The sequence below is a fragment of the Onychostruthus taczanowskii genome, unplaced genomic scaffold, assembly GCF_017590055.1.
Source record: "Onychostruthus taczanowskii isolate IOZ18803 unplaced genomic scaffold, ASM1759005v1 scaffold195, whole genome shotgun sequence".
Classification (NCBI taxonomy): Eukaryota; Metazoa; Chordata; class Aves; order Passeriformes; family Passeridae; genus Onychostruthus; species Onychostruthus taczanowskii.
This window is the reverse complement of record NW_024499184.1, coordinates 255650-275869: the sequence shown is the minus strand read 5'-3', so window position 1 is coordinate 275869 and position 20220 is coordinate 255650. Positions and strand designations below refer to the sequence as shown.

The window sequence follows — 20220 nt, the reverse complement described above, 5'->3', positions numbered from 1 at the left end:
CTGCTGGCACCAGTCCCTCCCAGCACCAGCGGCAGCTCTGGATTTGGCTGGATCCGGTGCCCGCTCCGATGGTGGTGGCTTTTGGAGCTCTCCCGGCTAGGAAGCTGCTGGAAAAGCTGTGCCTAAGGCCAGGCTGGTTTTGGGATAGGACTGGTGGCCCGGGGGCCGTGAGGCCACCCGCTCTGCCCAGCCACAGAGCAGCTCCCAGAGCAGCGGGCACAGCCCTCACCCACAACAAAGCGTTCCCAAAGTGCTGCAAAAAAACCAGGGAGCAGGGCAAGGAGAGGGGAGAAACAACTCCTGCCTGCCAGGATGGTCCCTTCCCAACAGAGCCTGGGGCCACAGCTACCAAGTTTGGGACAAAAAGCCCCCAGCTTGGCTGTTTGCTGATGGCACTGGGTGGCTGAGCCCCCCTTTTCCACCCTCACCTCAAACTCGGGATGCTGGGAGTGAGCCTGGGGGATGAAACACCTGGGGGGAAACTCCAAGGTTATTTCAAGGAGGAGCCCAGGGGATTTGAGAGACAGGGGGCCTGGCTGAGGAGCAGGAGCCCGTGGCAGGTGGGACATGACAGAACCCTTGAGACACCCACCACAAACAGGAGAGGGGAAGCACCAGCACAGGGCTGGGACAGGGGCGGGCAGGGACAAGTGTGCCAGGACATGCAGGAGCACAGGGAACCGGGGCAGCCCCCCCTGGAGCTGGGTGGAGCCCAGGCGTGGGGTGGAGGCTCAGCAAGCCCGGGCGTGTGGCCGGGCATCAAACAGGGTGCTGCCTCCTCCTCCTCCCATGGAAACAGCACGGAATGCTGCTGCCCACTCCCACCCCAGAAAAGGGACCCTCGGGGACCAGGCGACAAAGGCCTGGTATGCTGCTGCCCACTCCCACCCCAGAAAAGGGACCCTCGGGGATCAGGCGACAAAGGCCATCCTGGCTCCCATGCCCTGCATCCCTGTCCAGGTGTGGGGGTGATGGAGCAGAGGGAAATCTCAGCCAAGACATTGATTTTAATTTTTTAAGAATAAAAAAAAGACCAAACCAAACAGACAAAAACTTCCTGAAAACAGCTTCCTACCTCATAATTTCACAGAAATTAGCTTGGAAATGTCATCTGCCCGTACCTGCTCCAGGCTCTGCCTGTCCCCCCCAGCCCAGCCCCCCCCGGCACGGGCAGTGCCAGCCTCAGGGCTCTGCCCCCCATCCACAGCATGTCTCCAGTGCCAGACCTCCCCTTCCCTGTGTGGCTCCTGGAAGGGGAACAGGAGGGTTTGGGCAGCACCAGTGGGTTCTTAGCCCCCCCAAAGCTCAGCTCCCCAGCCTGACACGGGGATGAGGCACTGGGTATTTTATGGAGGGGCATCACAGGAAAGGGGCTGCAGAGGGATCCTGGATGTCACAACTCCACCTCCGGTGTCCCCAGCCTGGCACAGCCCTCCAGGACCCAACAAAGCCCTCTGGACCCACCGGCACTAAGGAGTTAATGAATTCCTTGCTGACTAAATTAGACCCTTAAGAACAAAACCACCGCCGTGGCCCTCCCCGCTCCCCCTCCCCAGGAAAGCGCGGCGGGCGTGGGTGCCCCCCGTGCTGGCACGGTGGCCGTGGTGGTGGGGGACAGGCAGGTGCCGGGGGTCGGTGGCTACGGGCCGGGCTCGGGCACTAGTCCTTGGAGGGCTTCTTGCTGCGGGTGTTCCACATGCCGCGCTTGGAGTGGTAGTAGTGGTAAAAGTTCCTGAGGCGCAAGCGCTCCACCTCCAGCCCGCTCTGGAGCACCCTGCGGATGGAGGGACGGAGCTCAGGGGATGGAGGGATGGAGGGACAGGGCTCAGGGGATGGATGGATAGAGGGATAGGGCTCAGGGGATGGATGGATAGAGGGATAGGGCTCAGGGGATGGAGGGATGGAGGGACAGGGCGATGGATAGAGGGATAGGGCTCAGGGATGGATGGACAGGGCTCAGGGGATGGATGGATAAGGATCAGGGATGGAGGGAGAGGGCTCCCTACAGATGGAGGAAAGAGGGATGGGGGCTCAAGGGACAGAGGGATAAAGGAACATGGCTCAGGGAATGGAGAAATGAAGTGGTGGAGCTCAAGAAATGGACAGAGGGACAAAGCTCCAGATGGATGGACAGATGGACGTGGCTTTCCCAAAGGGAAGTTTTCCCCTTTACTACCCCCTCATCCAGCCCCCAGCCAGCTTGATGGATATCCCGAATCCATGTGGCTAACCCTGCTCCCGGGGGTTTAGGGGCTGCAGGACCCCCAGGCTCACCTGTCCAGGAGCTCCCAATCCTCCCCGCCCCAGCGGTCCCGGAACTCCTCCGTGTTCATCCCTCCCACGCGGTCAAAGTCCGACTTGTAGATGCCGAAGAGGCCGAAGCCGTTCACCTCCCAGTAGCCTGGAGGGGGGGAGCAATGAGGTGAGGGGTGGGGGCACCCCCAAATGCCCATCTCATCCTCTCTGTGCTCTCCCCACCACCTGGGAGCCACAGGGATTCCCCATCCCAATCCCTCTTCCCACCACAGGTCCATCCCATCTGTGCCACCTCCTGCAGAGGTGCACCAGGTGGTGGCCTGGTTTTGGGGTGCTCCCAGCTGGAAAGGGGTCCCTGCTCACCGTTGGGCTCCCGAGGGGAGCTGCCACAGCTCAGCCTCATGACGATGGGAGCGTAGGCCAGCTTCCCCTCCACGCAGTGCTTCCGGATGCTGTCCAGGATGTTGGCAGGGAAATGGATGTGCAGGTCGCACAGGAACACGATGCTGTGCTCGTCCTGGGAGGGGACAGACACAGGTCAGGGGAATCAGAGAGGAAGAGCTCCGGGAGAGAAGCCACAGCCAGAGCTGGTCCCCGTTCCCACTCACCTCCACCATGTCCACACCGGCCTGGAGCCCGGCAGAGCGCTCGAAATTCCCCGTGCGCCGCAGGTACTGGAACCTGGGTAGAGAGGACAGGGCAGGTAGCACTGGGGACAGACAGGGACACAGCCAGGAGGGGACAGGAACCACCAGCACGGGCAAAGATGCCTTCTCAGGAAGGCCCAGGTGCTACAGCTCAAACTGAGGTCCCCACATAGAGTCAAGTTTCTGCATCCCCAAATCCACATGGAAAAGTAATTTAAACCCTCAAAAATGAGGGAGGAGGAGGGAAGGGACTGTGCAGGTGGCGAAGGAGCAGCAGGTTGTGTGAGCACCTGTCCCACCACAGGGAGCCCCCCAAACCCCGAGGCTGCAGGCTGGGAGTTACCGGGGCAGCCGGGCGTCCCGCAGGGCCTTCTCCACATCCATGTCCTCGCTGTCGAAGTCCACCAGGATGACGTTGAAGTTGGCGTCCCCCGTGGCCCCGTAGAGGCCGGCCATGTCTGAGATGAACTGCTGCACCCAGCGGGCCTGGTTCTTCACTGCCGGAGACATGTCCCTCAGGCTCATGGGGGCACCCTCGGCACCTCCCCCCAAGCCAAACCAATCCCTTCTGAGCCGAGCTGACACCCTCATCCCGCTGGATGGAGCGGCACAGACCCCGGAGAGCCGCGTCCTGCTGTCACCTACCCGGCACCACGAAGTGCACCATGACGTCCTGCCTCCAGCTGAGCCGCAGCGGCTGGCACAGGACAGATTTTCCATAGAGGATGCTCCAGGCACTGGGCTGGGGCTCGGTGGCCCCCAGGGCCAGCCCGTCGGGATTGGCCTCGGCGCTGTCGTCCTGCTTGCCCTGGTGCAGGAGGACGTAGACGTACTCGGAGAGCCGCACCGTGCGCTGGCCCCGCTCCGCCAGCTCCAGCTCCAGCAGGTACCGGTTCCCCCGCGCCGTGTCCCGCCGCTTCTCCACGTTGATGATCCTCAGGAGGGTGTAGATCCTGTCGGGAAAAGAGAAGCCTTGAAATCGCCGTCATCCTCAGCTCTGCTTCCCGCGATCCAGGACCCACCCCCGGAATTCTCGCCGGCGTCCCGCTCCCTCCGTACCCCCCGTTCTTCTCGTTGAGCTTTTCCATGTACTGGGCCACCACGTCCACCACCTCGCTCTCGGCCAGCTGCAGGTTTCCCGACACATTGCAGCGCAGGTCGTTCCAGTCGGAGCGCAGCAGCTCGAAGTCCACGGAGCTGACGCTGAACGTCCGCTGCCAGTTGATGGAGTCCTCCAGCCAGCCCTGCTGCAGCTCCCCCGCCTCGTAGGAATAGTCCGACACCTCTTCCTCCTCATCCTCCTCCTCCTCCTGGCCCTTTCCCTCCTCCTGCTGCGATGCCGTTGTCTCCGACACCTTCAGAAAGGATGTCACCCTCGTCCCCTCGGAGCGGGTGGCCTCGGATGAGTTGTAGTCGGCGGTGGCTGCTGTCCTGCCCGGAGCAGGGGTCGTGTCCTCGTGGCTGAAGAGCCCCTCGGTCCCCAGGGCGAGGAGGCCGGGCAGCACCCGCTGCTTGGGCGGCCGCTCCCACCTCCTGCCGCTCTTCCGCCTGGCAGGGTCCCTCTCCTTGGAGATGTTGCTCAGGAGCCAGGGGCTCCGGCGGCCGGGGATAGCCCGGAGCTTGCTGGGGGCGATGGGATGCTTCTGCGGGGTCCTGGAGCGGAGGTGGACTCTCTTCACAGGCTTTGGATGCAGGAAAATGCCTTGGAAGGCCGGCTCCTGGGCCGGGGCTTTGCGCTTCCCGGGCTGCAGCCGGGTCACGTAGACCTTCTCCTGAGTTTTCCGGGCCTTCTTGTCCTCGCTGGGAGCTGCTGGCCTGCTGGGACCCGGCGTTTTGGCTTTACCACCAAAGATGGGCATGGAGAGGTGGGGCTGGAGGCCCCGGTGCTTTGGAGACGCCGGCAGCCCCAGCTCATCCTCGTCGCCCTCGTCCTGGGGCAGCCAACGGAGCGCCCGGGCCGGGCCCCGCTCCGGCGTGGGATCCCCCAGGAGAGCGGCCGGCGGGCTGGCTGTGCCCCACGTCCCCAGCTGCCCGGGGGTGCCCGCCCCGGCCTGCGCCCGGCCCCGCTGCCGGTGGAAGCTGTAGTAGTCCAGGTCATCTCCGTAAGCCCCGGTGACCGGCGCGGGATCCTTCCCTTGGGCTCTGGGTGCCGGCCCAAAGCTCTGCTCCTTGGCCTCAGGACGGGCGTCTGTAGGCTCAGGGCTGTCCACTCCTTCCTCTTCCTCCTCCTCATCGTCCAGGAAATCTAGAGAGTGAAGGCAGAGATTAATACCCTGAGGCCAAGACAAGGAGGCAGAGCCTGATCCCAGCAGGAGAAGAACCTGTGAGTGGCTGAGGTGAGGGAGCAGAGTGGAGGCACCAGGGGATGCCCACACAGGGACACCCACCAGGGCTGGCAGCTCCAGTTGCTGCCACTTATCCCCACCTCAGATCTCTGCACCAATTCCAATTAATCCAGGTGCAAACCCAACCTGCCAGGGCTTTGTCAAACTGCAAATTGACCAAGGCAGGCTCTGAACAGCCTCTGGTTCCCCAGGAGCACCCCCAGGCTCCATGGACATCCTCAGACTCCACACTGGGTCTGGTTCCTGCTGCCCACTGCCGAGGCCAACCCAGGAGATGTTGGAGGGAGAGCAAATCCCAATCCAGTGTCCTGCTTCCCACAGCCCGCACCGCCCTGTTGTCATGCCAAGCAGAATGCTTGGAGGGGTGCTCTGAGGGATGCTGCTCTGCACAGCCCAGCCCTCCTGCAGCCTCTGGCACTGCTGGAGTCACTCCAATGAGCCACGGCTCAGAGGGGATGAGCTGCCAGCAGCGAGGATGCCGGGAGCTCGGCCCCGTGCCCAGCGATGCCGGTGACTCACTGTCAGGGCCAAGGAAGAGAAACGCTCGCTGCCGCGGATCCTCCTCCTCCTCATCCATCTTCATGTACTTGTAGAACCCAAACCTGGGGATGGAGAGGAAGGGTGAGGGCTCGGGAGAAGAGAGGTGTGAGGAGGTTCCCAAATCCAGGAGCACTGCCAGCACTCAAGCTGCTGCATGCCTGGGAGATGGGGAAAGAGCCAGCCTGGGGTGGCACTTCCACGGGGGACAGGGACATATGTCATGTCAGCACTGCTGACATCAGCCCCCTCTGCACAGCATCCCAAAATCCCGGCCCCAGAACCTACTTTTCCAGGTAGAGGGGGGACTCCCTGTAGAAGCACTTGTTCTCTGTCTCCATGTGAGTGAGGCGTGTGAAGTCGTTGGGATACACGAACGAGAGGTAGACCTGGGGGGGAAAATGGTGCCGTGTCACCCCGAGGAGTTGGGGACCCGAGGCCACCACCAACACCAAAGTGACCCCCAGCACCTCAAACACAGAGAATTAACCCCAACCCTCTCAGGCTGAGCCGTGCAAGCTCAGCCCGACCCTCCAGCAAGGGATGCTTCCTGCTGGATTTTACCCAGGGAACATCCCTGCCCTGGGGCTCTGCCATGTCCCCGTGGGAGCGTGGCCCTGTCCCCAGGGAGACACTTACGAACTGCAGGCCCTGGTAGCGGGCGATGGGGAAGTCCTTCACCACGTAGGTGGGGCTGTAGGCACAGGGCACCAGCACGTTCTCCACGCGGGACGCCTCGATGGCAGGGGCTGTGGAGAAGCCCAGAGCATCCCAACGTGTCCCCACAGACCCCAGCAGAGATGCCTCCACTCAAGAGATGGGCAGAGGCTGGCAGGGACGGCCCAGGTGCCCACAGCAGCCTTTCTCCTCCCCCAGACCCCGCCGGGGATCAGCACGGATGCATCCTAAGGCACTCACTGAGGAAGAACGTGTCCCTGGGGTCGGCCTTCAGCATGTCGGCCCCGTGCTCGTCCTGCTGGGCCTCCCAGAGGTGGCTCCCGCTGTGGCTGGCCAAGGTCTGCGGGATGTGCTCCACGTGGTTCATCTTCAGGGACGACTCATCTGCGGGCCAGGGCCAGGCTGAGCCCCCGGGCACACCGGGAGCATCCCCCAAGGGGCCTTGCCCAATCCCTCCTGCTCCCAGGGAAGGCAATGTTTCCCGCCCAGCCACCTCGGAGACCCTGTGACTAATCAGCCTAATGATTATTGCATCCACTAATGAGGACACGACGAGGGCACGGCTGATCCCAGCCAGGCCTCTTGCTCTGATTACCACGGCCTCAAAAACCCCCAAGGACACGCAGGGGTTAAACCTTGGATGTCCTTCCTGCAGGTACCTGCAACACAAGCTGGTTTGCCTCCTACCCAGGGATGAGGATGGCATGTCACCCTTGGCCACCAACCAGCCCCCAGGCTCCCACAGGAGGTCACCCTGCTCCTGTCACCTCGGCCACGCTCCAAGCTGCTTCCCATGGGTGCTCCCTTCCCTGCTGCAGAGCCAAAGGGAAGCAGGATCCCCCTTCCCAAGCCCCAAATTCTACTTCTTGTGGCAGGGAAAGGCTTCCCAAATGTGTCCCTGCAGCTGGCTGGGGTGGGGGGAAAGGAAGGGAAGGGAAAGGAAGGGAAAGGAAGGGAAAGGAAGGGAAAGGAAGGGAAAGGAAGGGAAAGGAAGGGAAAGGAAGGGAAAGGAAGGGAAAGGAAGGGAAAGGAAGGGAAAGGAAGGGAAAGGAAGGGAAAGGAAGGGAAAGGAAGGGAAAGGAAGGGAAAGGAAGGGAAAGGAAGGGAAAGGAAGGGAAAGGAAGGGAAAGGAAGGGAAAGGAAGGGAAAGGAAGGGAAAGGAAGGGAAAGGAAGGGAAAGGAAGGGAAAGGAAGGGAAAGGAAGGGAAAGGAAGGGAAAGGAAGGGAAAGGAAGGGAAAGGAAGGGAAAGGAAGGAGCTCTGCCTGCTGCTGGCAGCCCCCAGCAGGGAGGGGCTCCCCAGGGGCTTTGCCTCAGGGTGCTGCTGGGTCTGAGGGAGCCGGGAAGCAGGAAGGAGGAGCAGGAAGAGCCGGTGCTGAGGGACAGGGATTTATCTGCACGTCATCCATCTCATGGGCACCTGCATCAGCACCACTGGCACCCCTCATCCCTCTTCTCCCCACGTGTCCTGCCTGCTGCCTGCCCCCTCCTCGTTATTGACACCTCCCCAAGCAGGAGTGATGGCCGCTCCCGCTCCGTGCGGAGCGCCAGGCCAGGACCCATCCATCACGGCCTTTCCTGCTGCCAGGGCAGGGGCAGGAAGCAGAAGATCTATAGATTTAATTAAACCTTCTGCCATCCATCCCCGCTTCCAAGACAGCTCCTCGTAACTCAGGGCCAGGCCCCGGAGCCTGAGGGGTCTTGGCAGGCAGGACGAGGCTGGAGCACCAGCAGCGCTGCGCTTCCACGCTGTTTTGACTCCACGTCCCATTTTTAGCAGCATCTCATCTTGCTCCCAGCATCAATCCTACCCACTGCAGTCCCTGCATCCCTCCTTACACCACACAGAAATCCAAGGGGGGAGATTCAGAGGCTGAGATGTCCCCCCAGGTCCCAAATTCCCAGGTTCTGCTTTCCTTCCCATCTCTCCCAGCACATGCAGCCCCTGGAGAGCCCGCTGGCTGTGGCTGCAGGAGACACCTGGCCCTTACCTGTGTACAGGGAGATGTAGGAGGAATCAATCACCTCAAACTTCAGGCTGGGCAGGAAAACTCGCCACTGGGAAAAAATAAAAGGAGATGGGGAATGAGCACGGGGGTGGCAGGGGTCACGATGCAGCTGCCCACCCCAGCACCCCAGGATGGGTCCTCCCTGTGCACAGCTCCCACAAACTTCCCTGCAGAAGAGGAGCAAGAGAGAGGGCTGATCCTGCCCCATTTCCTGCAGGGTTTGGGATTAGCAGAGACCCCTGCAGGGCTGGAGAGGGAAAGGCTCCTGTGGGTAGGATACAGGCTCATGATGGTTCCCTCTGGGACTGTCACAAGTCCTGTGACCAAAGGGCTCCTTTCCTCCCTCCAGTGCTTTATAAAGAAGAGTTTGCCTTGATTTAAGAGGGTCTCCAGAGCTGCCTGCCCTGATTTAGCTGCAGCATTTTAAAAGCCAGTCCGGAGCCCTTGTCGGGACAAGCCCTTGAATGCCCCCGGGGCGAGACACAGCAGGGTCCTGCTTTTGTTGTGAATGTTGTTGTTGTCTCTCTCTGCACAGCTGAGAGGTTTTTCTGCACGGCTGAAAGGCTTCACTCCCTCCCTCCCTCCAGCAAAAATATCCCATCTCAGAAACATCTCCCCCATCTATTTGTTTTCCCCACTTTTTGTTTTTGCCCAAAGAAACGCAGATCTTATCGGAGAGAGGGGATGGGGAGGAGGGGATGGGGAGGAGGGAGGGAGGCAGCCAGCGAGGAAGGGGTGTAGCTGGCCTCCCTGATGCTTTGCTGGCACCAGTTTGATTCCAGTGATTAATGAGTTCTTGGGAGAAAGGAAACCTTTGCTAACGAGCCAACATCTTGCCCTCAGCCAGCCTGAGCCCCTGACACACGCTCCAGGCTTTGCCAGGGCTGTGCTGCCAAGGCAGGCAAGTTCAGATTTGAAACCCATGGTAATTCCAAGGGGGAAAAGAAGGAAACACAGAATGGCTCCACTGCCTCGGCCACCTCTCTCCCACTGCTGGGATGCAGCCAGCAAGGTGGGACCTGCCTGTCTGGCCTCTTCTTGCCCATGGGAGTCCATGGCAGGGCCTTCGGCTGCCCAAAGACCACCAGCAGGAAAGAACAGCACTCCAAGCATCCCAGTGCTGCAATGACCAGCAAAACAGTGACACTGACTTGTTCCCACTGGCAGCCATTGGAGGGGGAAACCTGGCTTTGCTCCAGGATAAAGCACTGGGGGACACACATGGGAAAAGCCCTGGCATGGCTCTCTGGTCCTGGAAGGAGCCTGGCATGGGAGGGTGAGCATTTACTCACCCCAACTTCCACGTGGTCCGAGCCCCGGTCATCCTGCTTGTGCAGCAGCTCAAAGTAGTAACGTCGGGAGGACATGAGGCTGCAGGGAGGGGACACAGCTGTCAGAGCCCAGGGCCAGCCTGGGAAAGCCTCCCTGTCCTGCCCACGGGTGGGTAAAACCTTCCTGAGGCAAGGAAACAGGGAGCTGAGGAGGATGTCTGCTCCCCCACCCCACTGCTGAGGGCTTTTATGGGACTGGGGGGACATTGTGACATCTTTATCCCCATCTCATCACCTGCCCCTTCAAACCATGGATCTGGGGTCCTGCCCAGCCCCACGTGCCTTTTGGGAAAGCACCATGGCCCAGGGAGGTCAGAGGCAGCAGCTGCATGTGTCAGACTCCATCCCCAGGGGATGATCCCCACGGACACACTCACCGCAGGGGCTTGGACACCTGCGAGCTGAACTTGGTGAACTCTCCTGGTGCCGTCCACTCGGTGCCCAGCTGGGAAGGAAGGAAGGAGGAGCATGAGAGCAGCAGGACACCACACCAGACCCTACCAGCTTCCCATTGCAGGAATTAACCCCGAGAAAATCCGGGAATAAATATTAAATCTCCTGGTCTCTGGCAGCTCCAAGCAAGATGGGACCAAAGGGCTCCTTTGGAAGCCAAGCCAGGCCTGGCCAGGGATGCGAGCAGGCTGAAACAGCCTGGCATTCCCAAAGGAGCAGAGAGGCAGGAGAGCTGTCCCCAGCACAGCCACACACGGATCCCTCCCCCTGGAGCAGGGCAAGGCAGAGGTGGTGCCATACCTTGCCCACAAATGCAGCCAGTCGGGAATTGGAGGGACTGTCATCGGAGCTGAGCCAGAACTCTGAGTTGTCATCCGATGCCACAGAAAACTGGAAATCCCCTGCAGAGAGCCATGGAGAGGGTCACCACAAGGGACACAGGGACCCTGGTGGCATGGGCTCTGTCCTGCTGCCTCGTGGTGAGGTGGGAAACATGGATGGGGCCCCCACAGACCTCATGTCATGGCTCTGTCCTGGATGGGATCAGGGCTTTGCCTCCCTTCAAAGCCACAGGAGAAAGGGACTTTGCTCCAGAAGGACCCTCCTGCCCAGGAGCCAGGATTTGGGGGCCATTCCAAGAGCCTGTCTGTCCTCCTGTGGCCAGAAGGGCAAGGACACAGCATCTCCACATTGCTGCATAGGGGAAACGCCACACTCTGTCACTCACCATCCTTGAAGGGATGGATGTAGCCAAAAATCCTCAGCCCATAGTTCTTCCACTTGGGGGACACAGCCAGCTTCTTCACCGTGGTGCGGGTCTGCCGAGGAGACGGGCATGGATCACCTCCTCCATGGTATCCCGGCCTCCCACGCCCACAGAGCGGGCCCCCCACCACCCACCTCTCCTCCAGCTGGGAATCACCTCCCCAATCCAAAGCCTGCGAGCCAGGGTCCTGAGGAGGAGCAGTGGGGGCCCAGGGAGGGACGGGTGGACCCTCCCACCAAGCCCTGAGCACCGGTGCCGGGACTCACGTGCGGGAAGAGCGGGAAGTGGAGGTTCTTCCTCAGGTGCCTCACGGCCCCGCCGCACCAGTCCTCGAAGACGTGCAGGTTCGCCTTCCCTTTGTACTGTGGGAGAAGAGAGGGAGCTGAGTGGGGCTCCTCCTCCATCCCCTCCCGGGCTGCTGCCCACACCCACCTGCTCGTTCCAGGGCAAGGCCTGCTTGGTCAGGTTGAGTTTGGGGTGGGTGCTGGCTGGGTTGGAGCGCTGGCCTCTGGAAAACCAGCCATCCGCGTCCTGCCCGTCGCTCTGTGGAGGCACGGAGGGAGAGATGGCACGGGTGGGTGATCAGGGCAGCACGTCCTGTGCTTGTGGCATGTCTCTGTGCATCTCTGGCACAGGCTGCCCAGAGAAGCCCATCCCTGGAAAAGCTCAAGGCCAGGCTGGAGCAACCTGAGCTAGCGGAAGGTGTCCTTACCCATGGCAGGCACTGGAATTGGAGGGGCTTTAAGATCCCTTCCAACCCAAACCATTCCAGGATTCCACGATCTAAACACCTCATTTTGAGCCTTGCCTAACCAAGGCAAAAGATTTCACGGCTCACGGCAAAGGAAAGCAGGAGGAGGCACAAAAATATTGGCAAGGTGTCCCAGGCAGCAGTTTCAAAATGTTCCAGCTAAACTTGTTTCCCTTCCTCTGCCAAAACTGCTCCAAAACAGTGAGTTTTCTGTTCATCCAAAATGTTTGGCCAGTCTTGGGGGCTGCTGGAATTTTGGGCCCTCTCTCTAAAAGCACAGAGGTGATCTCTACACCCTGAGCAGAGGCAGCAGGATGCCTCTTCACTCCCCCTCTTCCTTTAAAGGGGATTAGGTTAATCCCATTGCTTGTATCTCGTAATTCAGAGATTAAGTGAGCATTTACCTGTCTCCAGCTCGATCATGGGTCACAAGGAAGAGCCAGGTACTTCTGGGGCCCCTCCAGAGCATTCCCCTCTTCCTCAGAGCATCATCCCCCTCTTGCTCCCCGCCCCAGGGCAGGCACAGCACTGTCACCACAGCACAGCCCATTTGGATGCACAGTGCCAGGGAAATAATTAGCAAACTGCCTAAACAAACTCATTAGAGCCCCGGAGGAGGGAGCAGTGCCCTTGGAAGACCTCACAGGGAGAGTTTTGTGCCAGGCTCACTGAAGGGATTCCCCCTCCTCCCAGGAAAAGCCAGGATGCAATTCCTGCTGTGCCCTCTGTCCTTACCCAGCACCAGCCTGTGCCTCCTCTGGGCACCTGAGGTTCCTCCTTTGTCCATCTGTCCCTTATTTCTGAGGAGTGACCCACTGCTGGGATAGGGCAGGGAACACCCTGTGGCTTCTCCCTCCTGCCATCCCAGCTGGCTGCCCTGCTATGAGGCCTCTTGGTGGCAACAGGCTGGACAGGGACAGCAGGGACTTCAGCAGGACATTGGTGACCTGCTGGACAGGGACAGCAGGCTGTCCTGTGGCTACAATTCCAAGTGCTTCCTGCTTGGAGCTCCAAGGGGGGTTTAGTGGCTCTCCAGTCCAGGACAGAGCAGAACACACAAGAGCAGGTGGCTTTGCCCAGAAAAGCAGGAACTGCAGAGCAGATGAAGCTGGGCCCTGCCCAGGGAAGCTGTGACAGGGCACGTGGAGCACAGTGTGGGATACTGGAGGGATATCCCACCCAGTTCCAATGGGATATTAGAGGGTTTATCCACTGTGAGGGCTGCTGGGCAGAACCAGAGGTTCTGATGTACCCCCTTGGATCCCCTCAGCTGGACAAGACTTGGAGCACTCTGCTCTCAGTGACCTCCCCAAGCCCCTTCCCACCCCGTTACCATGGGATCTTCCTCGTGGCTCTCACTGGAATCCTCGGCCTTCCTGCGCCACGCCGGGGCCGCCGGCCGCCTCGCGGGATCCGTCACCTCTCCCGGCCTCTCTCCATCTGCCAGGGGAGCAGAGGGGTCACACCACAGCCCCCCACCCAGCACCTCCTCTGGGGACACCCCTCTCCGCGGCACCGGGAAGGGGAGGTGCTGGCACTGGGGGACAGGGACACAGAAAGGGGGTGACACGGGGGGTCCTGGCTGCGATTCCCCTCATTCCATGTGCACTAAGCAGCTCTGCAGCAGCAGGTTAAATTACACCCCCCCACAGCTCCCAGCCCTTTACATAAGAGGTGCTGGGATAAGCTGTTGGGGTCTTGATCCTCTTCCATCCTCAGGGATGCATCCCTGCTTCCTGCCCCTCCAAATCCCAGGTCTCCCGAAGCATCCCGCAGCTCTGCCAAGAGCACACCAGCCCCAAACCCCCCAAATATCATCCCCTCAAACCATGTCCCTCTTTAAAATCACACTCACATCAAAACCTTGCTCCCAGACCCATCAGCTTCGTTACTGTTCTGAGTTAATAATCCACAACTTTTGACTCTCCTCTGCAGCTCCTTTTCCTTGGGCAGGGAATTTTAAACTACTCCCACTTCCCCCAAAGCAACGGTGCAGACTTGGAAAGTGTTACTTTGGGGGGGACATCCTCTTTTTGTGCCATCCCCAAAACCCAGGGGGATCCACAGCTCAATCCAGAGTCAAGGCAAGCTCAAGGCAATGCTTGGAGAGGTGGGTGTCCAAGAACCACCTCCACAAACGCCTGTGGCTCCCCAAAAACCAGCCACCCCCACGTGGCAATGAGGGTGCACCGAGCAGTGACACCCCAGCATGGGAATTGCAGGAAAGGGATCACGGACCCACTCCCAAGGGTACGGAAAGATGTCCCTGTGCCTCCACACCCTCCTTCCCACCATCAGCAAGTCCTGGGGGCTCCCACTCCCCAAAATGGAACAGACTGAGTGACTGCCAGAGCCAGGGAGGGGCTGGGGGTGCCCGGAGCCCCCCGGCACACGCCTCCCACACCATTAGTATTCCAGCGGCCGCGCAGCCGGCGTCTCCTTGGAGATGGCAGCACAAATCCCATCCCCACGGCAGGGACAGGAAATTAAGCTCTAAAGCCCCTTCTTCTGCTCTCGGCCATTCTTCAGCCCCTGGCAGCCCCAGCTCGCTCCTGGCAGCTCCCCAGGCTGCTCCCTCCCCTCGCCCAGCCTCATTCCCGCAGCCATCCCTCTTCCCTGGGCAGGAGGGTGATGGGAGCCAGCGCAGCACACACGGACAGCGGCATTCCCGCATTCCCAGCGCTCTGATCTGAGCATCCACCACCGTCAGGAGGAGCTCAGTGCTCCCAGGGGACCTGCCCAGAGCTGGGAGTGGCTCTGTGGTACCTGCTCAGGGAGTCTCTCCTGGCCTTGGAGGAGATAAACCTGCCTCCCGTGGGATTTGCCACGGACAAAATTCCCTGGATGGCAACCTGAGCCAGCAGCGTCCCTGGCTGCACCCACAGGGATGGCTGGATGTGGCCATCCTGCTTCACTCTCCTCCATGTCAGGCCTGTGGACTGGTGGGAGATTATTTGATTTAAATTGGGTAAAAACCAGGAGTTGATCCAAGATGGGCAGGCTCATCCTTGGAGCTCTCAGGTCCCAAAGCCACAAGCCCCCTGCTTGCTCCCCATCCCTTCCAAGGGGCTCCCATATCCAGGGAGGAGCAAAAGCACCAGCAGCATTCCAGAAAAGGCTTCTGGGCTTCCATGCAATTCCCTGGCAATTTAAATATTGGAAAGTGGCTTCTGGTCAGGCTGTGGGGACCTGGGAACCAGTGCCATGGGGATGAGGGGTGGGGATGGGCAGTGCCTTGTGTCAATGAACATCACTGCTCCCAAAAATCCCGAGCCACTTCAGTCCCAAAAACAGCCCTGCGGGAGGAGCAGCTCAGAGGCAGGAGAAGAGGAGGAAGAGGGATTCCAGCTCCTCCCAGCATCCCACCAGGATGCACAGCAGCACTGCTGGGTCCATTCCCTCAGCCAGCCTCTCTCAAGGACCAGAGAGGGCAGGACAGGGATACGGGAAGGTCTGAGGACAAGCAGGGACCTGCTGCCTATGGGATGGGGATGCTCAGGGAAGGGATGGAAGCACTCCAAGCTCTTCCCTGGAGCGACACCGATGATTTGGGAGCAGCGAGGAGGGGGCAGGAAGCACAGACCATGGCACAAAGCAGCTCTGAGTCACAGCAGCCTCCAGACAGGGAGCCAGGATCCTCATCCTGGGGAGGAAGGCCACGGATACGAGGGACCCAGGCAGGGTATGGAGCGATGCCTCCCATGGGAGAAGTGTATCCCGTTATCCCAGCCCTGTAACTCCGCTGGGAAGCACAGAGAGCCTTTCACATCCCACCTCCTGCCTCCTCCTCCCCAGCTCCAAACACAGCCCCTTTCTTCCAGGCCGGGCTTTCTCCTGGCCCTTTTCCAAGCCCTTCGACATGCAGAGGGGGGAGGTGACATTTAAACCCCGCCACAGCTGCAGCAGAGGTGGTGGCAGCACCTTCCTTAAACCCAGAGGTTCCATTCCCAAAATTTCCCCCTCGGAGCAGGAGCATCCCAGCAGGAGCCTCCTAACGAGGTGTTAAGTAATTATAACTAGCCAGAAAGGAATCAATACCACAAATCCCCCTGTGAGTGCCACAGAAACACGGGATTGCCACAACCCCCGGACAGAGGGTGGCGGCAGGGGCTGGGTGACAGCTGGTGACACCAGTGGGGCCGAGGGGAATGGGGTTTGTCACCACCGTGGGGACACGGGAGCAGTCCCTGGACAGCCCTGCCCTGCCTCCCTCGGGCTCTGCTGCCCGCTGGCACCTGCCGCTGCCTTGCTGAGGGAACTGGAGCAGCGAGGGGGATTTTTGCTGCCTCCCCCATTGCTTCGCTGCTGTGTTCCCACTCCGTGGCAGCCCTCTCAGCTGGAGCCGCGGAAATCCATGCGGAATGGCTCTGGCTGCCGATGGAGCTGCCATGAGACCACTCCAGCTGACAAACACCCACCAGGAGAGGCGGCTCCGACACTTCCATGCTCACAGTCAGCATCTCAAATCCCTCCCAGGATTGGACAGCTCCCAGAATCCCTGACTGTGCATCCAGCCCCACCTGCTCCAGCCCCAAAGAGAACTGGAGCAGCTCCCACGAGACCCTGCTCCATCCCAACAGGGATGATGCTCAACTCACAGCCCTCAGCACAAAGATCTGGCTTCCTGGGATGCGGCCTCTGGAGAAGGTCACCGTGAAATGCTGGGAATTTTAGGGTGCATTTCACCCCAGAAACATTCCAGCCTCTGAGCTCCGCGTTGCCTGTAGGGTCACCATCCCAGTTCCAGCTTCCCAGGCTCTTCCAGCAGCTGGCTCCCACCTGGCTCCTCACCCAGCCAAAATCCCTGTGTCCTGCCAGTGCCAAGGCCACTACACCCCAGGGGGCTGCTCAGCCCTTCCCAAGGAGCAGCTCTGGAGAGCCCCAGCTGCAGGCACAGGCAAGGGATGGAGGGGAGGTCCAGGGCAGTGCTGGGAAGGATAAAGATCCCAAACACTAACACAAAGAGCTCCTGGTGCTTGGGAGAAGCCATCCCTCACCTCCCCTGGCTCCAAGGGACAGCTTTGGGGACCCTCCAGGTGCCAAGGGGGCCGGGTCACAGCCAGGCTGGGTGGCTCAAAGCCACTCATGCCTCTGAAGAGACACATTTGTGCCTTGGAAAAACCCAAAACAGGCAGTAGCCAATTTTTTCCCATCAGGCACCCCAGAGGAGCAGGGCATGGAGCCTGGGGCAGCCTGGGAAGGGACTCCCATATGGAAAAAGGACCCCAGTGACACCCAAAGCAGCCTTTCCCAGCAGGGATAGGAGAGTGGGGTGAGGCCAGCAGAAGAAAAAGCAGCTCCCAGTCCCAAATCCCACTGCCCTTCATCTTCAAAGGGCTCTTCTCATCCCCTTCCCTACCTGCTCCCGGCATCCCTGACAAAAAGGATGAGCCTCGCAGCAGGCTGCAGCATTCCAGGCTCCCAATTAAAATCAAAGGATCTGCAGAGATGGATCCCAGAGGGACACACCATCCCAAGCCTTCTCCCTCCTGCTCTCCCCAAAGACAGGTTCCCCGGGGGGAGAAGAGCCAAGGACAGGACACAGAGCATCCATCCCACGGCTGCCTCGGGATCAGGGGCTTTGGGAGCCCTCTGGACCATGGCAGAGGGGTGACCCAGGCCATGCCATCTCCAGCAGGCACAGACAGCCCCACTTCATCCCTGAACTGGCTTTATCCCCCTTGAGCACCCATCCCATGCTCCCCCAAACCTCACTCCATGCTACATCCCAGCAAACCCCAAGCCCCATAGCCCCACAGCCAGCCACTTCAGGGCTTTATTATCCTTTTTCCCCCAGTTCTTTTTTCCTTTTTCATCCTTTTCCTCCCCACATGGTGCATCCCCTTTTCCAGCCCGCTGCCTCGCAGTTTCCAGCCGGGAGAGCACCGTAATGACCTCATTATTTCCAGTGAGGAATCCGCGTGCTCAATTAGGCAGAGGAGGGTAATTATCTACTTGGAGAAGGTGAGGAAAAGGCAGGGTGTTTTGTCAGGGACCAGCACAGCTCCCAGCCCAGCCCCTGGATGCCCCAGGTGTCTCCAATGCTGGGCCAAGGGGAGCCCTGGGATAATCCCACTGTGCTCCCAACCCCACCTGGCTGGGTCTTCCCCACTTCACACCCCCCAAAACTACCTAAAATCCCCATGCCCTGCACCTGCAGCCTCCAGACATCCTGTTTAATGAGTAATTAACCTTCTTCCTTGTTAATTAACCGGGCAGCACCCCTGGCACAGACAGACAGGTCCTGGTTCATGGTGGCCAAATCCCAAAGTCATCTCCAAACTCCTTTTGGTGCACAGACCCTTGGGGTGATGCTCTTCCCCCAGACCCCTGCAACAAGTTTTTTCCTTGATATGGTTTATTTCCTATTACCTATTTGGGATTTTTTTGTTTTGTTTTTTTCTTCACTCCATTCCATGTTTTTCCACCTAAAACACTCCCTGCCTCTCCCACTCTGACAGCAGCAGGATGAGACGGCCAAACCCTTCCCCAGCCTCCATCCAACCCCTTTCCACCTTTTTGTGTCCAAAAAGGCTGAGTGGAACCTAAACTCTGCCTTTCCCACACCTTCACCTGGGTTTTAGGAGCCCACTGGAAAATCCCAGTGCAAGGAGCATCCCAGCAGGATCCAGCTTTCCCTGGAGAATCCCCCACCTCTCCACATCTCAGCCAGGGAAGGTGCAAGGGGCAACATTTCTTCACCCAAAGTACTTTCCCATCTGTCTCTCCACCTCCCAGGCACCTCGTTCTCCACCAAAGCCCAGCTCCCCCCATTCCCAGTTTGCATTCCCAGCCATTGCACCCCTTCCTTTCCACTGCACAACCTCTGGCTTCCCCCTGGAGCATCCCGAGGAGCCGGCCGGGATGCAGGGCACGCAGGGAGAGCAGGGATGGGCTCCTGGCAGGCTCAGCACCTGGGAACATCCCTGTGCATCCTGCCGGCAGCAAAACCACGGCTCGCCCCCCAGCACCCGCGGGGACCCCGATCCGTGGTGTTCCCAGGGATGGCGACAGCGATCCCGAGCCATTTTCCCCGGAAGCTCCTGGGGATGATGGTGGGAGCACAGGGAAACCCCCCGGGATCACCGGGCAGCCCCCTGCGGCTTTCCCGGCACGGAGGATCCCGCAGGGAAGCGGCAGCCCCCGGTGCCCCCCCTCCCTCCCAGCCTCATTTCCTGCCTCGCTCCTTCCCATTATCCCGATTTTACCGTAAGGCCCAAAAATTTGCAGGCTCATGCTGCTGCTCCGTTCGGAAACTTTGGGTTTTCCAGCCTGGAGGCTTTGCCAGCCTCCGGGACCGCTGGGACCCCCTCGGGAAAGCCTTTCCCTCCCTGCACAGGCTCTAAATCCCGTCCCTTTCTCATTTTTTAGGACAAAACGCGCTGGGCGAGGTCGGTCCCAGCAAGAACGCCACGGCTCAAGTTTCACCCTGCAAATATTGCGAGTGGCTTTGTGCCTCCCCGGGCAGCCCCGGGACACCTGCCCCGGGAAAACCGGGACACGAACGGAGCCCCGGGGCACCTGTCCCTGCGGAGCATCCCGGAACCCATCCCGGCCGCTGCCCGAGGGAGGGAGAAAAAAGGAAATTTGGTATTTTTACAGTAGAGAAGTTCAGGCTGAGAAAGTGTCGGGATGGGATGGGGAGGGTTGGAAAGGATGGGAACGTTGGGAAGGGATGGGAAGGAAGAGATTGTCCCTTCCAGCAGGGCGAGCGCCTATAAATGGCCTCTTTGTCATCTCAGCCAAGGCAGCGGGTGGAAAAATGAGGACGGAGCGGCTCCAGGGGGGACAGTGAATGTCCCGGCCGGTTCGGGGGCCCTCCTGGGTGTCCCCTCCTCCCGAAGGTCCAACGCCGGGGCGCGGAGCCCACCGAGGGGTCCCGCTCGCCCCAAACCCACGCGGGTGATGCGGGACAGAAACCCAGCGCTGGAAAGGGGGGGGGTGCTCCGGGTCCCCAGCGTGGCAGGGGGACCCCCAAACCCCTGGGGGACCCCCAAACCCCAGGTGCTCTGAGAGCACAGCGCGGGGGGGAGCCCCGGCACTCCCTGGGGACCCCCACACCCCAAGTGCTCCGGAGTGCCGGGGGAGACCCACCACGCCTTGGGGACCCCCAGAGCCCCCCGAGGCCCCGCTCCCGCTGCCGGGGGCATCCCCCCCCCTCCCGTTACCTTTGCCGTAGGCGAAGGGGAGGCGCAGGGCGCGGCCCTGGCGCACCAGGCTGATGTGCAGGTAGGTGAACCAGGCGGCCGAGGTGAGCAGCGCCAGCAGCAGCAGCAGCTTCAGCTGCTTCCGGAGCTTCTTCACCGGGAGCCGCGGCATCCTGCCGCCCGCATCGCCCCCGCCGCTACCGCCACCACCACCGCCGCTACCGCCGGGCTAACCCCGGCCCATGGGGCCCCCCGCCCGTCCAGCCCGCGCGCTCCGGGCCGGCCGCGGGGCGGCTGCGGCT

The 20220-nt window shown here is 60.5% G+C and overlaps 1 protein-coding gene across 1 annotated transcript; it reads right to left on the bottom strand.

The window, feature by feature from the left end:
- Positions 1-1520: 1520 nt before the first annotated feature.
- B4GALNT4 (beta-1,4-N-acetyl-galactosaminyltransferase 4) lies at positions 1521-20220 on the bottom strand. The gene is made up of 20 exons (XM_041402218.1): positions 19940-20220; positions 13105-13211; positions 11453-11563; positions 11287-11382; positions 10982-11072; positions 10555-10655; positions 10179-10246; positions 9763-9841; positions 8453-8519; positions 6704-6847; positions 6425-6534; positions 6074-6174; positions 5768-5850; positions 3963-5148; positions 3549-3856; positions 3247-3400; positions 2865-2937; positions 2620-2773; positions 2275-2401; positions 1521-1774 (listed from the first exon to the last, which is right to left on the bottom strand). The coding sequence occupies exons 1-20, from the start codon at positions 20088-20090 to the stop codon at positions 1660-1662; spliced, it is 3426 nt and encodes a 1141-aa protein (XP_041258152.1). The 5' UTR covers positions 20091-20220; the 3' UTR covers positions 1521-1659.